At 40.3% G+C, this 24,700-nt stretch overlaps 1 protein-coding gene across 3 annotated transcripts in view; it reads right to left on the bottom strand.

The window, feature by feature from the left end:
• Window positions 1-24,700, bottom strand: part of Cep85l (centrosomal protein 85 like) — a 119,660-nt gene that overhangs the window by 88,601 nt on the left and 6,359 nt on the right. For all 3 annotated transcript variants that reach the window (XM_052751334.1, XM_052751333.1, XM_052751335.1), the window contains exon 2: window positions 11,577-11,735. In XM_052751334.1, the coding sequence (XP_052607294.1) occupies window positions 11,577-11,735 (159 nt within the window). The remainder of the gene's footprint in view (window positions 1-11,576; window positions 11,736-24,700) is intronic.

Here is a 24,700-nt window from a genome sequence, read left to right as displayed (position 1 = left end):
TGAATGACCTCAAGCTCTTCTTCTCCTGTCTCTCTCTTCTTGTGAATAAGTTACCATCAACTCCTACTCAAATACAGCAAGCAGTCCCTTGACATCCAATTCAGCTTTTCTGTGTTCTTACCTTCCCATTAGCACATACACCACAGTACTGACTGACTCTCAGACTCTGACCACGCTGACCTCTCCACCTAGATTGTCTGTACTCCTCTAACCCTGCCCAGCCAGCACCTCCCACCTTCTTGGACTCTGTTTAAATGAATCCATAAGACATACACTTACTCCACCTCCCCATCCTCCCACTGCCCAACATCATCCTTACCTCCCAGCATGCTTCACTTACAGATTGCTTCCTTATTTTACATCACTTGCTGTCTTCTCCACTGGATGGCATATAGACAGGAGAAACAGCTGCTTTGTTTCTACCACTAGCCCTGTCTAACACACAGGAGACACTAAGTAACCCTTACCTTAAAGAGCCCTTGTCTTTTTCCTAAGATGAAGACAGCCTAGCAAGTGACTCCTCTCATACAAACACACAGAATGAGCTCAAAACATAAAGTATTAAATGGTCTATTACTAGTAAACCAACTAATGAAGGTATGATTAAACAGTTCATTTTATTGGACCTGTTTATTTAAGATAAATGAAATTAATTGGAGAAAATTATCATTCCCCAAAGAAAATTAGCAGTAGGAAATTGTCAAAAGCAAAAACTTACCTCTATCTGTACCTTTCTTAGTATGCCTAAAAAATAACCCAACACAGACTACTAAACATAGTTCAGTACAGTAAGTCAAAAGGGGGTTTCTGTTGTTGTTTCACAGATAAAGGAACTGCCTGAAATCTGCCTATCAGAAGCCCTGTAATTTGAGCTTAGTCTTTGTTGATTGACTTTATACATGCAGTATTAAAACAATATACTATAGAACCAAAATAAAAACTATTTCACATACTTTTATCTATACTCAAAAATTAAAATGGCTGCCGGGCGGTGGTGGCGCACGCCTTTAATCCCAGCACTCGGGAGGCAGAGCCAGGCGGATCTCTGTGAGTTCGAGGCCAGCCTGGACTACCAAGTGAGTTCCAGGAAAGGCGCAAAGCTACACAGAGAAACCCTGTCTCGAAAAACCAAAAAAAAAAAAAAAAAAAAAAAAAAAAAAATTAAAATGGCACTTAGTGTATAGATAATCTTCCACCTTAACTGTCTTACAAAGAGAAATAATGACTGGAATGTATCAAACCCAAAATAACTATAATAAGTTAAATATCTGGATTATATAACATGTTATAATATTATTTGGACATATCACCAACAAAAGGCTTGAAGACAGCTTATTAAAATATTTTGTAGAATATTTTATTTGAATTTTTAAAATAAGCTCAGATTACATTTGCTAATACTTAAACAAAATATATATTGTTTAGAAATTAATATAATAGGCCATGGTAGGGAATTCTCAAGTAAGGGGCTATAGTAAAAAGGAGCTGAATATTCTGGAGGTTATTCTACACTGTCCAGAAGTATATGTTTAACAAGGGTAGATTAGCCATGGATATAGCTTAATGGTGAAACATTGCCTAATGTGTGCAAGGTCCTAGTACAAAAGAAAGAAGAAAAAGTAGGTAAACAAGCATAGTTAATTTTATAAAAGACAAACAAAGCAGACTTCTGGCTAACAGATGACTATTCCAGAACCAAGGATTGAGTGTGTAAAGCACACACGTCACATTCATATGACACTTTTATACAGCAGTCCAGCAGACAGCACACTTTAAAGCTCACGTTTACTGTGAGCATCGATCTATCAAACTGTGTTCTACTGCTAAGCTATTTGCAGCATTCAGCAATTCTCCACAGTAGTTCTTTCAGTCCCTTTACACTACAAAGACAGGCCAGGAAGCAAATCTCACAAGGAAAAACAGAAGTCTATAAACCAACCTCTGGACTCTGTGGGGACATTTGCCAAAGAACACAGAGGACACCAACACACCAATAGTTCTCATGCAACAGAAACCACAGAGGGCACAACAATTCAGAAGAGAGAATGTACACTAAGACTCAAGGGTTAAGTCAAAATACAGTAGCCTTTCCTACTGAATAAGTAGTCTTAGGCAACTTGTAAGAGAAAAGTTTTTGGGCTTACAGTTCCCGGGGGATAAGAGTCCAGAATGGCAAAGTAGAGTCATGGTGGCTAGAGCTGAGAGCTCACATCTTAAACCATAGGCACAAACAGAGAGAGAGTATGAACTGGAAACAGCTCTCGGCTTTGAAACGTCAAAACGCACCCCTGGCGACATACCTCCTCCAGCAAGGCCACATCTCCTACACCTACCCAAGCAGTGCCACCAACCGGGAAGCAAGTGTTCAAACATCTGAGCCTGTGGGGGACATTTTCACTCAAACCACTACAGTAAAGGTCATCATTCAAACCACAATTCCGATTCATGTTCCACAGAAATATCTCTCTTATCCACAGTCAGTCTTCTAGCATCCTATCTCCTTCTTAGTCACAATTCTTCACAACCTTTATTGTTTCCTAAAAGTCCTGCCCTACTTACCCTGGCTTCATATTTTGACAGTTTTACCCATATAAAATAACCTTTAAATAAGACTATCTTCTAGGAACATGCCTTACATTAAATGATTGTCTTTTAGAATATCTTTATAGTATTATACAACATACCATAAAAATTAATGAAACAATTGATTCTTGTATTAATAAAAATCTGGCAAGGAAAGGAGCTGAAGTTTAGCTTGGAAGTGAAAGCACAAACTAATGCAAGTTTACCAGCCCCTGCAAAAGAAAAAGATGTCTTCAGTCAGCCTGTTCAAGGAAATAGGGAAACTCATGCTGTCTATCCCTGAAAGATCACGGGAGCTTGTATTTCGTGCAATTATTTGGTGAGAAAAACAGATTTGCTACTACTAACACAAATTGGCTTCACATTAATTCACAGAATAAAAATAAAAAACTTTAAAGAGCAGTAGAAAAGGGTTATTATATAATATGCAGGCAAATCCAAGAACATCAGGAAATTATGAAAACTACAGACTTCACAGTGAAGGATGTTCAGATGTTCTGCTGGTCACCGTCATGAAGAGAACAGCACCCCATTTTCTTGGGTAAACTGAGAAAAGGCTTCCAGCAGGGAGCTGGAGAGTTTCCTGATTAATGTTATACTATTTTGAGCTTAAGTAATTCACTATAGAATTATCGAGCTTTTAAGTCAAAACTTCAAAACCTACAGAATTTCTCTCTGGATCTCCAGTGATTATCTGAGAAGGAACTGCACAGGACCTCTAAGGTTAGGGAAGTGAATGAGCTGCTTAAAGCAAAACTTTGAAACAACCCTAAGAACAGGGCACAAACTCCGCAACTTTAAATCCCCATCTGTTTTCTTCGCTAGTATCTAATATCATTATGACATCACTAAAACTAATATCATTATTATCACAACAATAAAAGTTATTATGTTCACTAATAACTTTTAAATTTTGTTAATGAAAATAACCAAAAACATTATCTAAAGCTCTGAGTACAGTTCCCTGGCTTCCTTTTTAGATCCAGTTTCATTCAAGCTACTCTCCAGCACTTTTTTATGCCTTTCCATTTACCCTCACAAACTGTACAGAACGTTGTAGACTGAACTGTGTCTCTTTTGGTTTTTCGAGACAGGGTTTCCCTGTGTAGCTTTGCGCCTTTCCTGGAACTCACTCTGTAGTCCCAGATGGCCTTGAACTCAGAGATCTGCCTGCCTCTGCCTCCCAAGTACTGAGATTAAAGGCATGCGCCGCCGCCACCATCCAACTGAACTGTGTCTCTTAATGTGTCATATCACATTTAAGATAAGCTAAAATCATTTTTTCTCTCAATCTCTCTGTCTCTATCACACACACACACACACACACACACACACACACACACACACACTAGTAAACATGATATGAGTGAATTTGAAAATCAGTCCTTTGCAGACGTAGTCAAAATTAAGGTAACAGTCATACAGAATTAGGTAGGAGCAAATGCCATAGACTGGTATTTTCAAACATCGTTTCCCTTATAAGGAGAAGAAAGAGAAACATCTGAAGACAAAGGGGACATGAAAAGGAGACAAATATCAGGAGAGGGTGCAACGGGTTGCCAGGAAAAGCCATGCCTTTTGCCTGAGGCCTTCAGAGGAAAGGGTTTTCCAACACCCTGGTTTTAGATAGTCTAAAAATCTTCAAGGCGATAAAGGTGAACCTTCCCTTCTGATTTGGGGAGCTCACTACAGAAGCCTTGCAGACCTGGAACTGCAGCTCTTAAGCCTTTCTGAAGACCCTTAGGGTCGGCTACACTTTTGTGAAGCTAACTTAGGGTCTAGCTACTTGGGGCCTGCTAACAATTTTAGCAATGGGAGGAGGGGGACAAGGTTCACTAGGTAGCCCTGGCTGGCCTGGAACTCAAGTCTGCCTGCCTCGGTATCCCAAGTACTAGGATTAAAGGTATGGGCCACCATGCCCAGATGCTAACAATTGCTAGTTATTAATCTAATAATTCCCATAATTTTAATATAATTTTCCTATTATCTTCATATAGCTTTTGGTTCTTTTATCTAAGTTTTAGCAGAGTTTCAGGGGGCAATAAAGAAGTGTATTTAATTTGGCATCCTAACCTAAAAACTTGCTTGAATTTCTTCTTGTAAGGTATAGAAATATATAGGAATAAGTGTGTACACATACACACATAATTAATTTAAATGGATACTTAGTGAAATATTTAATCATTTTCCTTTCTTGTATAGACTCTTAAAGTTGCATCACACTTTTCAGTATGGCAATAAATATTCTTGTACATAGTATATAGTTTCACTACACAAGCCTATGCTGAGTGAGAACATTACATGTTACCTATGATTTGGTTCTGGTGGGTTGTTTTGTTTTTGATTTTCTAGTTGGCTAGTTTGGTTTGGTTTGGTGATATTGAAGATCGAATTCATAGCCTTGTACATGATCCCTAAACATTTTACTACTACACTCCCAGCCCTGCTTACTTATGGGTAAGTTATCTAACCCTTTTGTGTCTCACTTTATCTGAAAGATGGGAAGAAGAAGAAGAACTATTGTGCCTAGAATAGAGTAACAGCAATACAGATGTTAACACTGCCAAGCTTCCTCTCTAAGGAGTAATATTTTTCAGCTTTGCTCAGATCTGGATATCACTGTGTATTTTGGAGAAAGGAGGGTCAGTTTCATGGTGAGAATCAGCATCTCATCTTGACATTCATTTCACTATGACTAAATCTGATCATCTTTTCAATGCTATTGGTCATCTGCAATCCATCAAATAGATTTCTTATATTTTTTTACCTGTGTTAAAGTACTAAATACATAAAATTTTATATATGAATACCAACTTTGGGCATTATATTTGTGGCTCTTTAAGTGTTAACAATATTATTAGTTTTATTTAAAAATTTTACTCTGTGTTATCTCTTTTACTTTATAACTTTAAGTAGTATTACAATTTAAAAGTTAGAAATATTCTTATGCAAACTGACAATAAAATCAATATCCTATGGACTGACAGCCAAGTTATGAGCTAGTAATATTTAAACATGATTTACCAAAAAAGCAGTGGAAAAAGAAAAAGTATTTTCCTAATACTATGTCTAAATACAACTAAAAGTATTGAATATTACATATAAAATGAACAGGAGACCTGAAAGGTTAGAGGAAGAAGGCAGACCATGCAAGGACCATGGAAAGAGGGACAAGGAAATAGGGCATTCTTTGTTTCCTTTTTGCCTTACGGCTCTAAGACTTCGGAACAGCAAAATCAGAAATTCATAATGACCAACAGGAATGTCCAAAAGAACCCCAACAAAAGCTCATTCTTGCTAGCCCAAAAACAAAGAAAGAATACAGCAAGAAGACAGAAAAGGTCTGCATGGTTAACTCCATTCACTAACCAGCCAGCACAGAAAGCAGTGTAGCCCAACCTGCACCCTTACCAACTAACGCCAAGTGAGAAACCTAAGCTTCCAAACTTGTCAAGTTGTAATAAAGTATCCAAGGGCCTTACAACAGTGACATCAAAAAAGACCACACAGGGAGACAGGAGCCTCATTCCCTGTCTGTGAGGATGAATTACACACACACACACACACACACACACACACACACACAATGACAGAAGAGATCTGCCCTAATAGAGGTTCTGGACATCCATCACCTCCAGATGTATGAAGCAATCCACATTGGGATCAGTGATGTTACCAAGGGAAACCTAGACCAGCAGGAAGAAAGTGCTCTCTTCTATCCCGTGGGTATCAAAAGAGGCCATTTAATTTATCCAATTGAAAATAAAAGAACCAGTATTCCATTCCTTTCAACGGAAGAACAATATCTAATTAAGCCAGGCAGCAAAATATAGTTAAATAAGTAAATACACTCTACATAATCCTAAGGTGCAAAGGAGAAGTCACCAAGTATAAAACATACTGAACTTGTTGCTCTTGCAGATGACCCAGGGTTCAGTTCCCTGTCCCTACATGGCAGCTCATAAGCACTGTAACTCCAGTTCCAGGGGATCTGGCACCCTCTCCTGAATTCAAAGGCATGTGATACACTTACATATGTGCCAGTAAAACACATATATAAAATAATAAATATCTAAACTATTACACATGCATACACTCAACTGAATAAAAATGAAAATATGAACTTCCAGCTCTGTGGGACATAGGTAAAACAGTTTCTGAGAGTGGAGATGTTGCAATTTAGATCTTCAATGTCCCCACATTCAGCTATTTGTTTAGGGGAAGGGCAAATGCCTCAGTGTGTAGAGGTCAGAGGACAACTTACAGGAGTCAGTTCTCTCCTCCATATGAGTTCAAGGACTGAACTAAGGTTGGGCTTGGTGGCAAAGGTCTCCATTACCTGAGCCATCTCACCAGGTATCCTGTTTTAGAGGCTTGGTCCCCAGAGGGCAGTATTGAGAGGTTCTGTAAACTTGAGTGGTATTCAGGACATAAGGAAACCATGGAATCCTCTTTCCCCTCCCTCCTCCTACCCACTCCCAGACTTCACAGTAAGGAGGTGAACAGCTCTCTCTGTGACACTCCTCCCATGTTGTGCTGCTTTAATTAAAACGATGACCCCAAGAGGTCTTGGGACGAAACCTCTAAAATAGGCAGCAAAATAAACCTTCCTACTTGTAAGCTATTGGTTTCAGTATTTGTTACAGTAGGGAAGGGTGGCTTTGCATTGACTCATATCTGACTGTGGACAGGTTTCGGAATTACTCTACAGGTACTCAGAGAAGGGGTCTCTATCCTTGCCATACATTTCACACTTTAGAAAGGGATGGGACTGTCCTACATTAAGAGTTTCTGTTTATCTACTTATTTGCTTGAATTTCATTTGTTTGTTTTGTTTGTTTGTTTGTTTGTTTGTTTGTTTGAGACAAGCTCTTATTACATAGTCCAGGCTGAGCTCAAATTCATGGCAATCTTCCTGCTTCAGCCTCCTAGTGCTGAGATTACACCATACCCAGCTCACAGGAAGACAATCAGGCTAGAGAAAGCTTTGGGTCGTACAAGCCATGTTCAAGAAGCAATTCCAGAAAAGAGCTCCAATCAGAATGCTGACAAGAATGTGTCAGTGAAGCCTGTATTGTGGAGGTTTCGGGTGACAATGAGGATATGGTTGGGATCTAGATTACAAGCAACTCTTGTTATCCACAGCAAGAACCAGATACATTTTGTCCATGCCCTAAATCTTTTTAAGTATCCAAGCATAAAGGTGATAAGGCAGCTTAGGTGCAGAAATTTGAAAGCAGCTAAGTACTTGGGCACTGCATGCATACATCTAGATGCTTTTAGCCAAATGCACATGAGAACAGGAAGCAAAGAACAGCCTAGAAAGTGTGTGATATAGACAGTATCCCTACAAGCAATCCCCAAATAGTAACTAAGTCTTTGAGGGATGAAAACCCTAGGAAAATGATGACAGCAATGTAGAATACCACTAAAGAAGGCTGCTGGCAATGTGCAAAGCCAGATCAAGAGTGGCCAAGTGGCTAGCAATACAGCTGTAAGCTTGCAGGTACTCTGGCCTTGGAAGCCCACACCTAATATGTGTCCTAAATACCAGACATGGAAGTTTAAGATTCAGTGTTTGCCACACTGGCTTCCAGTCTTGCTTTGGTCCAATTTCTTCTGATTTCTCTATTCCTCGTTTGGTATAGGAATATTTGCTCTTTTGCCTCTTATTTCAGAGAAGCTGAAACTTTATTTTTTGTTTTTTTTTAATAAGGGCTCACAACAATATTACAGAAGAAAGCTTTGAATTTAGACCTTTGAGCAATGATAAACAGTTAAAATCTAGGGAACTCTTTAGAGTTTAAATATTTTTAACAGTATGAGATAAACATAAACTTTTGGGACCAGAGGAAGAATGTACTTTGCATCTCAAACATACCAAAGCTCATGTGTAAAAGTTTGTAAGATCCCCAGCATGGTGCTACTGAGAAGTGGCATAAACTTTAAGTTTGGGGGCGGGAGTGTTCCTAAGACAGATATTTGTACCTGCATTCCAGAGGCTTATACGACCCTGGTCTCCTCCAATTCTCTTTTAGTTCCTGGCCATGAGGTGAGCAGTTTTGCTCTACCATGCAATCTGCCATGGTGATCGCCACTAGAGGCCTAATAGGCACAGGCCACCTAATCATGGACAAGAGCCTCTAAAACAGTGAGTTGAAATAAACCTTTACTCTGAACAGTCTGATTTTCTCATCTATTTGTTGTTGAGAGAGAAAGACAGACGGAGAGAGAGAGAGAGAGAGAGAGAGAGAGAACATTTAAAAGAAGTCTCAATAATCTAACTTCCTACCTGAAGAAACTAGCAAAATGGGGGCTGGAGAGATGGCTCAGCGGTTAAGAGCACTGGCTGTTCTACCAGAGGTCTTGAGTTCAATTCCCAGCAACCACATGGTGGCTCACAACCATCTATAATGAGATCTGGTGCCCTCTTCTGGCCTGCAGGCATACATGCAGACAGAGCACTGTATATGTAATCACTAGATAAATCGTAAAAATAAATAAATAAAATATTTAAAAAAAAAAAAAGAAACTAGCAAAATGAACCAAATCTATGCAGAAAGGAATTAAGAAAAAGCAGAAATCATTGACACTGAAAAGAAAAATAAAGATATGGTTATTTTAAATGATCAATAAAATTGGCAACCTAGAACTAAGACTACGAAGGAAAAAAAGACACAAATTATGCAGACAGAAATAGAGCAGGGACTATTACCATAAAACCTACAGATATCAAACTGTAGGGATGTTGGAACTACACTACATATACACAATGAGCCACTAGGAACTTTCCTTTTAAAAAATATCACAGTTCATCTAATTTGAAAAATTTGACTAGCTCTGTAAATATTGAGAAAATTTCTCACTTAACTCAGAAATTATCTGTAGCTTCAGACTGAAGAAAATGATTTAAAAATAAACAACTTTTTCCATGTCTTTCAGAAAACATAAATACCTAACCAATTCATTTTTAAAGGGTAGTATAAAGCCTGATAGCAAAAATAAAAAAAGGGAAAGAAAAGCATTCATACACACACGTACATACATCCTTAACAAAGTATAAGCAAACAGAATTCAGCAATACATACTTTTAAAAGCACATGATGATACAGGGCGTTTCCTGGTACTGCAAAGCCAAGTGATGCATGCTCTTTGGTAGCACATCTCTGAAAACTTGACACATCAAGCAGGAAAATCCACCACCAAATTAACAAGCTTATGGTGAAATCCACATAAAATATTTGATAAAATCCAATAGCCATTCCTGGTTTTAAAATAAAATCTTTTAGTCATAACATGGCTCTTACACCCATGAATACAGCACAAAACTTGCACAAAACTAGAGTTGGGAGATGTGCACAGGGAGAGACAAATAGGCAGAAGATTCATAAGGCACTAAAGCTACGCTTATGATACATTACGGTGACTAGACACATTAATAAATCCCTCCAAATTCAGAAGGCATACAATTCTGAGTAAACTTTAATCTTAACTATAGATCTGGTATATCTTTGCTACTGTTCTCATTGCCCTTACCAAATCCCTGACAAGACAAAAGAGATGAAGGATGCTGCGTCGTGAAGGGTCACTCCATCAGGGCAGGTGTTCTACCTTCATTTCTGCTGCCAGGATAAAATAGCCTGACAGAAAACACTTTTGGGGAGAAAGTGCTCATTTGGCTTATACTTACAGACTACAGTCATGATTGAGGGAAATCACTGTGGCAGGAGCCTAAGACGATTGCTTGTATCATATCTACAGTCAGGGGCAGAGTGAAACAGATGTACCCAAGCTGCCTGATTGCTATACTGTGCTTACACTCAACTAGCTTTCTTTACTCCTGTACAATTGGAGGCCCACCCTGGGGAATGGTACCACCCATGATGGGCTAGGTCTTCCTAGAGCAGTTAACAATCCAATTAATCCCTCACAAACACACCCACAGAGATAAAGACAATGAGCTCACCTGAGACTCTCTGCGGGAGATTCTAAGCTGTGACAAGCTGACATTTACAACTAACATAAGAGCTGAGAAGACATGGTAGCATAAATGGCTTACAGCTGTGGCTGGGGGTATCACAGCTGGGCAGATGAGAAAGCAGAGAAAGAGGGATGCCAGGCTTCATCTGCCTTTCATTTTCTTTTGTTTATTGGGTCCAGGACCCAGGTCTGTCTGCCTCAGTTAAACTATACTGAAGATGCCCTTGAAGATCTGCCCCCAAGTGGTGTGTCCCCAGTGTAATTCAAAAGTCCTCTCAAACCGACAGTGGAAATTAATATCAGCATGTGACTGTGATACGCTCAAATGAGAATGGCCCCCATAGACGTGTATGTCTGAGTATTTGGTCCATACTTGGGAACTGCTGGGAAAGGATTAGAAGGTACAGCCTTGCTAGAGGAGGAGAGTCACTGGGAGCAGGCTGGAGGTTTCAAAAGATTCTCATCCTTCCCAGTGTACTCTCTGCCTCCTACTTAAGGCTCAAGATGTGAGCTATGAGCTACTATTCTAGCAGTTTACCACCTCTGCTCCCTCTTCAGAGACACTGTAACCCTCTGAAACTGTAAAGCCAAAATACGCTCTTTCTCTGAGAAGTTGCCTTGATCATGGGATCTTATCATAGCAACAGAAAGTAACTAATACAGCAATAAATGGCAATACAGGTTCATCAAATAATAATGAATGCATTACTCTGGTCAAACAGCAATAATAGGGGAGGGTGTACATGGGTGGGGACAGGGTGTACATGGGGAATCACTTTCATCTTCAGTCAGCTTTACTGCTGCTCCGAAAATACACATAAATAAAAACAAAAATCTTTTCTGAATGCAGGGGAAAACCAAATATACAGAGAATTTGATATTTTATATGTAGCAACACTGACTACTACCAACAACACAAACACTACCTTATAATCTTTAGAATCACCTCTTGAATAACCTCAGTTCATACCATTCTCCATCACCTTATCTTACCTTACTCTACATTAGCTTACCTTCCACGCTGTCAGAACAGGAAGTGCCAATGCCAGTGTCTCCACTGTCAGAAGTTATACTGTGTCTCCTGATATGGCTATTTCGATGGCTAGATGGAACAGTTGTGGCCTGCCACAATGACTCATTACCAGGTAACCATGCTGATGAATAATCCAAGCCTATACAGGGAAAAAAATACAAAATTAACACATGTGCAATATCTGTGAAAAGGCAAAGTTTTTTTTAACCTTATAAACAAATATACATATATTTCGCCCAAAATAAAAATAACCAACAAGATTCAAATTCATTGAATAAAAACTACATATCACAGGGATGACTACTGAATGGTGACTCTGCGCCTTCTGACCTCAGAACCACTTTCTGCTGCTAGTTACTCAACTTTTAAAGATGGACTGCTATCTGATTTAAAATCACAACTGAGACTGGGCATGATGGCACATGCCTTTAATCCCAGTACTCAAGAGGCCGAGGCAGGCAGATTTTAAGGATCTCTTTGAGTTCGAAGCCAGCTTGATCTACATAGCGAGTTCCAGGACAACCAGGAATACCTAGTGAGACCCTATGTCCAAAGAGTAAAATCTAAAACTACTAAACCAACCCTATGCTGCCAGTGTGCCGGTGCACAACTGTAACCCCAGCACTCAAGAAGTGCAGGCAGGCAGGAAGACTGAGCCCGCAAGGACAGCTTCAACCACACAATGAGGAAGCCTACCTAGACCACCGACGCAAGGTCTCGAAAACAAACAACCCAGAAAGCTAAATCTATCTTCAAATGTCAACAGTCTGCCCTAGAATATTTCAATCAGACACCTCGGATTCCACATACAGGCCTTAGCTGTGAGCTGACCTCAGCGGGGGTCTAGATGAATCCTGTTACATGACCAGAAGATACTGAATGTACTTGCTCATCATGAAAGGTTTCTTTAAAAAGTTTCTACTGTAGCCTAGCCACTTAAAATATAGTGTATCTCTTCGCAGAATTTTTGTTTCCTTAATTATCTTTTGCTAAATTGTTCGCTAAAACTTCTTTTAAAAGTTTCAAATAGAGTCAGGAGGTGGTGGCCCACCCTTTTAATCCCAGCACTCAGGAGGCAGAGGCAGGTGGATCTCTGTAAATTCAAGGCTAGTCTGGTATACAGAGTGAATTCAAGGATAGCCTGGTCTACAGAGTGAGTTCCAGAATAGCCAGAGCTGCTACGGAGAGAAACCCTATCTGGAAAACAAAACAAAACAAAACAAAAGTTTTAAATAAAAAACATCACACACCAAAATTAAGCCAACCGAAGTCTGTACATCTCAATGAACGTCTACACAGTTAGTACAGCCACACAGAAGCTGTGGAATTCACACTGGATTTTACACTCCCGTATATTTTCATGTACTTACCCACTCCCCAAAACAAAAAACTCATGACAGAATTAGAACAAGAAAACAATTAGCTTTTGCTAAAATTTAACAGCCAGTAAAATAGTCTCAAAAATTCAACTGATTCATAATAAATGACTCAGTCTGTTCATTCTTCTATTTGGAAGAAAGGCTTGCTCATCCCAGAGCACATAATAGCAAGCCAAGATGTTTACAATATAGTAATTCCTAAAAGCCTTACTAAGGGGATTTTTTTTTTTTTTAAGGATTAGAAAGATACACAAGTCTTTCTTTCAGATCTCTTTTTCCACAGTAAAACAATCTCAGTTTAACTATATGGTAGATAAACCTTGAACGATGTCAAATACGAGTGATGGTTAATTTTGTATGTGAACTTGACTATGTCACTAGACCATAGGGTGCTTATATATTTGGACAAACATTTCTTAAAAGAAATATTATTACACATATTAATTTAGAGAAAGACTCTGTGTGTGTGTGTGTGTGTGTGTGTGCGCGCGCGCGCACCACAGTGTGTATGTGGAGATCAGAGGACAATTTGCAGGGGTTGCTTTCTCCTTCTACCATGTGGGTCCTGAGGAATCACACTAAAGTCTCCACGCTTAGCTGCAAGTGCCTCTACCAGCTGAGCCAGGTCACTGGCCCTGGACCAACCTTTCTGTAAGGGTATTTTGGTTTGAGGTAGCAAATGCATTGGTAGATATGGTGAATGACTCTGCTGTCCTCAATACGGGCAGACTATATCCAAGCAGCTGAAGATCTGAATAGACAAAAAGCTTAGAGATTTTTTTTTAAATGCCTGGTGACCTCTGAACTAAAACACTGGCTTTTCCTGTGTTTGGACTTGAAATGCAGCATAGGTTTCCTGGGTGTTGAGCTTACTGGCCAAGACTAAAACAATACCCTCAGCAACTTGCCACTTCACCAGATCTGGGGTCTTTGTCAGTGTGCATCTAAGAGAGTTCTTAGAATCATAACCTACTGGATCTGTTTCTTTGGAAAGCACTAATACAGTTTTGGGAGAACTAGAAAAACTATGAAAATAATGACCAGAGTCTACAGTTTCCCTCACTGTACTTCAATGGTTATATCCTTATAAGCCCATCATGAATTTAAAATATCACAAGTGATGAATGAATTTCAATACTCCTACCAAACATCCATGCTCAGTGACACCATATACTGTAGAGTATCACTATGTATCCTTGTGAAAAGACAGCTGACTGAGCTTTTCCTACAAGTAACCTGTCACTAGAACAGGGAAAGATCAACTTTGAAGGCAGTCTCTACTACATATGCACCATTCTTGCGTTATGGTCAGTCATCACACATTAGGGACTTTATATGCAGAAGAGCCTCTCCTGAATTAGCTGCTCAGAGAAATGGCTTCAGAATTTCCTTCAGCAGCCTGCAACCTTATAAGCTGTACTTCTCTTATTCAAACACAAAAACAGGCCACTATGAAGTGGATTTAAGTCATCAACTGCTATCTAAAATCATCATAAATGATGATGGTTTGGGTATACTCACACACATACACATTATAAAAGGTATAAATAAACTTCAACACCCCCAAAAAAATTTTTTTAATGGATAAAAGAGAAATCTAAGAAATGCACAGATAGATGAAAAATTATTGTAAAAAAAAAATCCAAGTTCGCTGTCAAATAATTAATGTGAAATCCAAAAGGTAACCTAGCCGAGATATTGGAACAAAGAACAAAATACTCCCATATACTCCTAAAGACAGTTTTAATGTGTGCATTACAAAAAAAAAAGGAAAAAAGAAAAGAAGAAAAGTCAGGCAGTGGTGGTGCATACTTTAATTCCAACACTCAGGAGGCAGAGGCAAGAGGATCTCTGTGAGTTCAAGGCCAACCTGACCTACAGAACAAGTTCCAGGACAGTCAGTGCAACACAGATACCTGTCTTAAAGAAAAGAAAAAAGGATAAACAACTTGAAATGGGCATAGTATAATCCTAGCAGTCTGAGGCAGGAGGATTGGAAGACGAATTAGCCTGGAGAACCTAAGGAAACTGTATCCAAAAAAAACAAAAAACAAAAAACCCACAACCACTTTAAAAGAGCAAAAAGAAATATGTAAATCTAAACTCTGGAAAAGTAGACCTCTAGACAGAAGACAGTTCCTTAAAAACTGTTTCCTATTAAAGAAAGGGCAAAAGGAACAGAACTTTGACTATTAAAATAATGTCCATGCAGGGGACCAGATGGCTTAGCAAGGAAAGGTGCTTGCTGGCGTACCCGACCCCCTGAGTTTGGTCCCCCAGACCCAGAACCCACATGGTGGAAGAACATCTGACTTCCATGCTTGCACTGGTTTGGGTGTACTCACACACATACTCACGCACACACAATAAATAGGGAATTAAATGTAAAAGACAATAGTGTTAACTAAGGATCTAAAATGCTTACTTTGTCAATTTAAAAGGATGGATTTGACACGAAGGGAATTCATAACCTCAGGCTTCAACCTGTCTAGGGAGTCTCTGAACTCACAACCCACTTCAAAGCACAGCCACCAATCTCTGTACCTAGTCCCCTAGGCAGGAACACTGGCTGGGCAGAGCCCACTGTTCCCAGTCCTTACTTCAGTCTGACTGGAGAATCAAATGAAGAAAACATAAGGGGACTGGAAAGAACCTCATCCAAACACTGCTGGGGACTGCTCTGACTTCCATGCTTTTATTTTACATGTTCTGACTCCATGCTTTTATTTTATATTTTGACTTACCACAGTTTAACTTAGATTTTTAGAAAAATGTCCTATTTCTTAAAAATGCTTACCACTAATAAGACTAATAGCTTAGCCATTTAAATGCTACTTAACTAAAGTCTTAGGCATTCTCTCCTGGAAAGGAAATAAAGTATTGGCCTCTTCCAAAATAAATGGATTATATCCTAACATAAACTACTGAAAGTCAAGTGTTTGGAAATACAAAATTGGGGGTTGGGGATTTAGCTCAGTGGTAGAGCACTTGCCTAGCAAGCACCAGGCCCTGGGTTCGGTCCTCAGCTATGGGGAAAAAAAAAGGGGGGAAATACAAAATTGGTGAGATGCTGGTTTCCAGATACGGCATCATCACTGCATTCCTGAACTCACAGTTACCTGCATAAGACCAATCAATAATTCTAGCATACGGTGGGGAGGGGGATCGTGAGGTTCCGCCCTAGCTGAGAGATGCGAAGACACTGTTCTTGGGGATGTGGCCATTGCTAGGTTGCCCATGTGCAGGAAGTAGCACTAATTGGACGTCCTGGGTTATGAACAAAAGGAAGATGACATGAAGGTCGGAGAGGCACATGTTAGGGGAGTACTGGGGGGTAAGTGGGAGGGAGAACTGGAGGGGATATAATCAAGACACATTTTACATATTATTAAATTGTTAAAAATACAAAATTCTACATGAATACACACAAAATAACCTGAAACAAAAATGAAAAAATTAGGGACTGAGGAGACGGCTCAGCCAGTACAGTACTTGCTCCATAGCCTGTGGGCCTGAATTCAGTCCCTAGCACCCACACAGAGCCAGATGTAACCCACACCTGTGAGCCCAGTGGTGGGGGGACAGAGACCAGAGGGTGGCTGGGGCATTCTGACTCCTCTGTCACCAAGACGGAAGCACTGCTTTAAGGATATAAAAATCTCATGACCCCACCCACTGGACTATAAAACCTTATGTTTGATTTTTTTCAATACTAATTTCACCTCCTGGGAATGCCTGGGGACAGGACAAAAAAATAATATTTCTCACCCTGGCTATACAGGAAACTGGGCACCAGAAGATGTTTTATTTTTCTGAGGCTTGTCTGAAGCACAAACGTGTTAGCACCAAGTCTTCATAAAGCATGAGCACACCTATAAGTGCACTTGGGATAACAATGCATTTCCTCCTCAACTGAAGACAACAGTAAGCCACCGAAAAAAGGCACAGCACATGGCAGAGCAAATACACACGTTTACATTAAGAGCTGGCTTGCAGCGCAAATCATAAATATTAATTAGTCGAGGGTGGGGGGTGGGGGGATAAGGGGGGGCGCCATGCCTCACTAGCCCAGGCCTGCCTGGGACTCTATGCAGCTGAGAATGGCCTGGAGCTCTTTGAATTCTCAATCCTCCTGCTTCCACCTCCACCACACTATTTTTCAAAATGTAAGTTGCTAGTCACTAATGGGTCCTCAAATCAATGTAGACACCAATATTTTTAAACAAAATAGAACAAAGTGGAAAATATCAAAGTACACTGATCATTATACCACAAAGCATAAATATCTTACATTTTAACAACTCTGAATTGTTTCCAAAAAAAAAAGTACTTTGTCACAAAGTCCAAGCAATAGCCTTCAACTCCCTTAACTCCTCTGTTGCTGTGACAGAAATCAACATATGGCACAGATCCAAGAATAAGACCCCGAAATAACCTATGCAGCCAACCAACCTGACTCAAATGCTTCACAGCATTTCTGAATCCACCTCCACTGCTGTCACAGACCACACTTTGCAGCTGAAGAGCTGTAATCAGTCCTGGGAAGATCTGCTCCTAAGAGACTAACTGCCAAACCAACCACCACCCATCTATCAAACTTAGCTTCAGAATCAGGGGTGTGTGTGCCATGCTCCTGCTGACACGCTTTACGGGTTCCTGCTGGTACAGCAAGAAAACTCCAACTCACGTTTGGGAATTCTTCACCAACTGGACAACATCCCACTCGAACACTCTGCACTCCAACCTCCCTCACCATCTAGCTCCCCACCAACCCAGAACAGCTAGGCACGCTCACCTCTTCTCCACACAGACAAGTCTACTCTGTAACTCCAACCGCCTCCCTCTTCTACCTTTTCAAGGACTTACTTGCTTTCTTCCTGGTTCTTCCACAAGCATTAAATGACTACTGCTTTGTTCATGTCCAAACTGCAGTTTAAATTCTATCACAGCATTTACTGAAGTGTATTAACTCACACATATGACTGCCTTCTACTTCACCACACTGGAAAGTGAGGAACAAACTTTTTATCTTAGTGTCCCCAACTAGCCCAGGAGCTGTGCGCTCAGGCAGAGTGTCAACAAATGAAGTCATTGTGAGCACTGGATATCCAATAAATGTTCACAGAATAAAATTAGAATTTTGGAAGCCTTACAATTAGACCTACAAAAATATCCTTCCCTTTAGAAGCAGCATTAAAACAAGAACTCTGTTAGGAAGTTCTGTTTATTTTAAAATCCAAGATATTTTCAACTATCCCTTGACCCAGTACTCATTTACATATCTATTTAAAAACCAGTAAATATTTGTCAAAGTAGCTTTTAAAAAGTACTGTAAAATAGTTAAAGAACTGATGCTCAAAATTCTTAAGGGTTATGAGAAAGTAGTCTCAAATAGGTCAAAAGACACAAAAAGTCTCTCTCACACACAAGAGCACTAAACTGTATAGAAAAACAGTCTTAATATAGGGGAGGGAAAGGAAGTTTTCCTTAGGGGTGTGGATACTGGCAGGTCAACCCTGCCCCACACTGGAGAGCCCCACACCCAAACAGCAACACAAACGGGACTCAGTGAACTACTTTTAAAAAGGAAAAAAGAGGACCCAAGTTGGGAGAGGGGGGGAGAGAGAGAGAGAGAGAGAGAGTGTGTGTGTGTGTGTGTGTGTGTGTAGATAGGGGAGTTAGGTACTGGATCTGGGAGGAGTTAAAGAAACAAGGGGTTAATATGATCAAAATATATTATATGCGCATAGGAAATGGTCAAAGGATTAATGCAAAGAATATTTTTAAAATATTTATGAGGGCTTAAGAGTTAAAAACACTTGCTGTTTTTGCAGAAGACCCAAGTTCATTTCCCAGCACCCATACCAGATGCTCAGTCTCCTCTAACTCCAGAGAACCCCATACCTCTGGCCTCCTCAGCAACCTGCACTCACATGCATGTACCTGTATATACACACACAGCAAAAATAAGTATCTTTAAAACTGTCAACAAAAAAATCAGGGAAAGAGGGGAAGATCATTAGAGGCTGTGTGCCTCCAATCACAAAGAGATCGAAAGATCAGTGCAGAGATGAACTGTGACTGGGGGTCAAATTCTAGGTCAGAGAAAAGAACTATGAGGAAAACAAGATCAGTTCCAGAATGGGAATCTAAGTAGTCCTTGAAAATGGCTCTTCACTCAGTTGAGAAAAAGTGAGCAGCATCCAATTAGTAAGTGGTCTGTTCATATAAACACATTAGCTAGTCAGAAAGTGACTACATTAAAATCTAGTTATCTGGAAGCTAACTGGCTTTCTTACATGTAAAGATTTAGGTCAATGTTTAAGTAATCAGTAACTAGTAGATGTGGCTTTCTAAATATGAAAGGGAAAGAGGACAGAGAGGCTAATGCTGATCAAAGGTACAAAGTTTCAATTAAACTGGAAGAGCTAGCCTTGGTGAATTTTTGTTCTTCATTGTGATGAGTTAATAATAATGTATACATCAAAATATGCTAAACATATTTTGACAGTATCATTACAAAAAAGTGAAGAATGTTAATTAGCATGATTAAATATTTCTACAGAATGTATTAGGTCAAAATGTGTTGATAAACTTATGTATTTTTCCCAATTAAAACTAAAACTTAAAAGCCAAGAATGGTGGGTGACACATGCCTGTAATCTTCACTTAGAAGATGGAGGTGAGATGATTAGGACTTGAAGGCCAGCCTCAGCTACATCATGAGTTCGAGACCAGAGTGAGCTCTATGAAAACCCTGTCTCATAAAAACAAAAATAATTCATTGTTTAACTGATTAAAATAAAGTTTACATTAATGTCTTAGGGTTTTTATTGCCATGACCATGGAAACTCTTATAAAGGAAATCATTCAATTGGTCCATTATCAACACGGTGAGAAGCATGGAAGTACCAGGCAGACATGGTGCTGGAGAAGGAGAATCCTGAGTTCTACACCTGTATTCACAGGCAGCAGGGAGGGAGACACTGGGCCTGGCTTGAGCATCTGAAACCTCAAAGTCCACCCTCAGTGACAGACTTCCTCCAACAAGGCCACACCTACTCCAAGGCCACACCTCCAGTAATGCCACTCCCTATGAGCCTAAGGGGACCATTTTCATTCAAAGACCCACAATTAATAAAATGTAAATATGAAAAAGCTGAAAGTTCCGTTTTACTAAGTACTGCAAATAATTTTTAAAACATGACCACAAAAAGGTACTACAAGCAGATGCTTTGAATATGATTATGAATTTCCTTTTCTTTTTTTTATTTTTTGGTTTGTTTGTTTGCTTGTTTCAAGACAAGGTTTCTCTGTGTAGCTTTGCGCCTTTCCTGGATCTCCCTCTGTAAACCAGGCTGGCCTCAAACTTACAGAGATCCGCCTGCCTCTGCCTCCTGAGTGCTGGAATTAAAGGCATGTGCCACCACTGCCCGGCTCCTTTTCTATTTTTTTTAAGACTTATTTATTATGTATACAGTGTTCTGCCTGCAGGCCAGAAGATTACACCAGATATCATTACAGATGGTTGTGAGCCACTATGTGGTTGTTGGGGAATTGAACTCAGGACCTCTGGAAGAACAGTCAGTGCCCTTAACCTTTGAGCCATCTCTCCAGCCCCTAAATTTCCTTATTTTCAATTCCACTATTAATGCCTTAAAGTTGGTCTAGGCTGTTGTTAGCTCTATCTAAAAAGAATCAGGTAAGCCAGGTGGTGGTGGCCCATGCCTTTAATCCCAGCACTCAGGAGGCAGAGGCAGCTATGACTAACTCTTCTTTGACAACACTACCTGCTGTTGACAGCAGCGTATGGACAGGAAGACCACCACCTTCTGGTTATATGAAAACACATATTCCAACAGGTATTTTGGCTGTTATGCAGAATCAGAACCATGTACATTTCTTACAGCCTCTGGTTCTGTCAGGAACTAAAAAACTGAGGTACACTGGCAATCCCTGAGAGGCTGTTAATGAAACTACCCCATGTGTACAGGAGCACAGCAGTGGTGTTCCATGGGCTTGCGCTTGTCTTAGACTATTTCACAGCATCACCTCATACAGAAAGCATTCTTTATGACAGCAAATTATGTCTGTCCACAAAAGAAGATAAACACTAAATCAAAATCAATTTTCCTAAGAAATAAAACTATTCAAGCAGGAAGTGCTATGAAAGCTCCCTGCATTATATGTAGGCAAGTTTTTCCTCAATTACTCTTAATTTCCTAATTCTTAACAACATAAGTACTACAGATAATAAATCTAAATGCAGAAGTAAATCAAAACTTAAATTCTAGAAAACCTAAATAGCTATACTTTTTCAGTTCCCTAAATTTAAGCATTCACTTTCCAGGGAAGCTTTCTTTAAAGTTCCTCCTCAACCAAGAAGAGAAGTTCTGCAGCGACAGGACCATCAGAAAAGCTTCAGAGCCAGTGCCACACTGCCCCAGGTGTGACTCTTAAGGCGGACAGGCCCCTGATCTTTTCTGTCATAAATAATGCATCCAACCGGTAGAAACTTTAAACAGGACACATAGTCCACTTCTAAAAATAACTAAAAGCTGCGGTTCATTTGAGATCCCAAAGCTTTTAATATTAAAAAAAAAAAAACAAGCCGGGCGGTGGTGGGGCACGCCTTTAATCCCAGCACTGGGGAGGCAGAGCCAGGCGGATCTCTGTGAGTTCGAGGCCAGCCTGGGCTACCAAGTAAGTTCCAGGAAAGGCACAAAGCTACACAGAGAAACCCTGTCTCAAAAAACCAAAAAAAAAAAAAAAACAGCTAAGTAGTATTATCAATAAATTTTTTACTTGATACCTACCATGTAAATAAATGCATAGGAAGAAGTTTCTGAGTTCTTTCTCTTTAGAGTATCTTAAAATCCTATCAACTATCTGAAATATAAGTTAGCACTACCTAGTAAATTTATAATGAATCCCTGGGAAAAAAAGCAAAAGAGAGTATAAGTCCAGAGGACAGTTAATAAAAGCGTGAGATAAAAGTACACATCAAAGTCAGTGTGATGGTGCCCACTTTTAAACCCAGCTTTTGGCAGGCAGGCAGATCTCTGAGCTTACAGAGTAAGTTCCACGCCAGCAAAGGCTACATAGAAAAATCTTAATCAAATAAAAAAAGAAAGAAAGGGGAGGGAGGGAGGGAGGGAGGGAGGGAGGGAAAGTGGAAGGGAAGGAGGGAACGAAGGATCTCCTATTCTGATGGGAGGGAACACTGTTAACACCAGGCAGATGGTCTGAGATACAGCAGTCAATCAAGGCATCTATCCCAAGAAACTCTTTTGTCCTAGGAAAATCCAGGACACTTCTCTACTTTAAAAACTGGATGTCACAGGCAAGCCCAGGGAGGGGATGGCTTTACCTTAAGTACTCCAACATTTTTTGAACACTTATGTATCAGTCTTAGGCAATGAAATGCGCTAATTTTTGCCAGTTTAGTATTTTTAAATCCCTCACTAACAGTGGCTAGTAGCATTCAACCACTTCCTTCTGACCTATCGATATGACCTCTTAGATGTATGAGACTTTGATGATCAAACACCACATTCTCCTGGTTTTGCTCCTATACTCCTTAATCTCTTTGGACACTCATCTTTCCCTGCTCAGTCAGAAAAACTGGTGTCCCAGAGTTCAGTCCTCTGCTGGCACCTCTGTAGTCCCCGCTAACTTTCTATACTCTCTCCATGGGACTTATCCAGCTTCCACATCTATACCATTCATACACAGGAAACCATTGCTCTCCAGATCCAGTAACCTCCACAGTGGCCTATATCTGTATGCCAACTTTCCACTCATCACCTCACCTAAACTCTAAAATGGTCGTCAGACTTTACACTTGACGTTTCCGGTACTCCTCCCCCACCTCCAAGAGCTGCCGTTGCAGAAAGAGGGGACCACAAGCCATTATAATTATTACTGAAGCTCAATTAAGAAGTCACCTTTGATTCCTGTCCCTTGCTTGCCACCTTCAAACCATCAACAAATCCTATCAACTTTTCAATATTTCTCACAAATATTCTAAGTTCTCTCAACACCCCATCTAACTGCCCTAATCCCAATCCTTATCTCTTACCTGATAACAGTAAGGGTATAAACACTGGCTTTCTGTTGCTGTTCTTGCTTCTACCTCTTCACAGTGTCTTCCCCTACACAATCACCATGTGATTCAGAAACAACAATAGTGGATGTTTATTATGTGTCCCCAGTACACATAACGATGTCTACTTGAGCGCTGAATAAAAGAATGAACAGCCCTTTGCCCTTACTCAGGTGACTTCCTTTCACATAAAATCCAGCCCAGTGTGGCGGTGCACACCTTTGATCCCTGGGGAAGCGAGGTAGGTGGGTCTGTGTTTGAGGCCAGCCTGGTCTACACAGCAAGTAGGCCAGCTAAGGATACATAATGAGACGTCTCAAAAAAACAGGAAAATGAAATAAACAAAACCCTGCTCCTGAAAAAGCCTTACATTACTATCAGACCCTTCCCATTGCACATCTGGGCTCACCAAGCTCAGGACTGCTTGCATTCTGACAATCCTGAAAGGACCCAAGCCCCACCCTGGAGCCCACACACCTCTCTTCACGTGAAGCACCTTCAGGGGGCTCCGCACAGCCTCCTTGGAGAGAGGCCTTCCCTGACCAGGCTGCCCAAAGTCAGTCTGCCCTCACTTCAGCTGGTTCCCTTCCTAGACAGCAACACAAACTGAACGAGCTTCCTATGTATTACTTACTGCCCACTGCTGTGGGATGTTCTGTATGGCAAATGTGTTGCTCTGATTGGTCAATAAATAAAACACTGATTGGCCATTGGCTAGGCAGGAAGTATAGGCGGGACAAGGAGGAGAATAAAGCTGGGAAGTGGAAGGCTGAGTAAGAGAGACACTGCCAGCCTTTGATGACAAACAGCATGTGAAGATGCCGGTAAGCCACGAGCCATGTGGCAACATTAATGGAAATGGATTAATTTAAGCTGTAAGAACAGTTAGCAAGAAGCCTGCCACGGCCATACAGTTTGTAAGCAATATAAGTCTCTGTGTTTACTTGGTTGGGTTTGAGCGGCTGTGGGACTGGCAGGTGAGAGAGATTTGTCCTGACTGTGGGCCAGGCAGGAAAACTCTAGCTACAAATGGCGCCCAACGTGTTGGCAAGAGTTTCCACCTAAAACCTGAGTAAAAAGATTCTAAAACAGAGCTAAAAACAGCTCCTAGTTGTCTCTTTTAAGCTAGCGGCAGCCTGCGTGTTTGAGCTACTATGGCGGGTTCCTGGCGTGCATGCTCGACCTGCAGTATGGCAGGAATGAGGCCTCTGCAAGTGGCACATTAAGCTGTGTGGTAGATTTAGCCTTTGCTAGTACAAAACAAAACAAACAAAAAAAAAGAGGTTTCTGGGCTACACGCTGCTTTGATAGAAGCATAGACCCACTATTTCTGAGAGTTGATAGCTCCCAGAGCTGGCGGTAAACCACCGCCATGTTGGGAAGCTGAGGTGGGCGGAGCCAGCAGCCACAGCTGCTGCAGCTTAAGGCAATAGATTCACAATAAGACAGATTCAGATGTAATAGTTTACAATGTGTGTGAAATATACATAGGCTTGAAAGAGCCAAAAAGGGTGATATATACAGTTATATAAACAAATACATAGTTTTAAAAATAAAGTCTTTAAAGAGACAGTAAAATTAATATAAAAAAATAAGCCATGTAAAGATGAATATTACACA

Source organism: Peromyscus californicus, unplaced genomic scaffold (genome assembly GCF_007827085.1).
Source record: "Peromyscus californicus insignis strain IS unplaced genomic scaffold, ASM782708v3 Scaffold_22__1_contigs__length_63687245, whole genome shotgun sequence".
Taxonomy (NCBI): Eukaryota; Metazoa; Chordata; class Mammalia; order Rodentia; family Cricetidae; genus Peromyscus; species Peromyscus californicus.
Note: the sequence above shows the minus strand (reverse complement) of the source record. Positions and strands in the feature narration are given on the sequence as shown.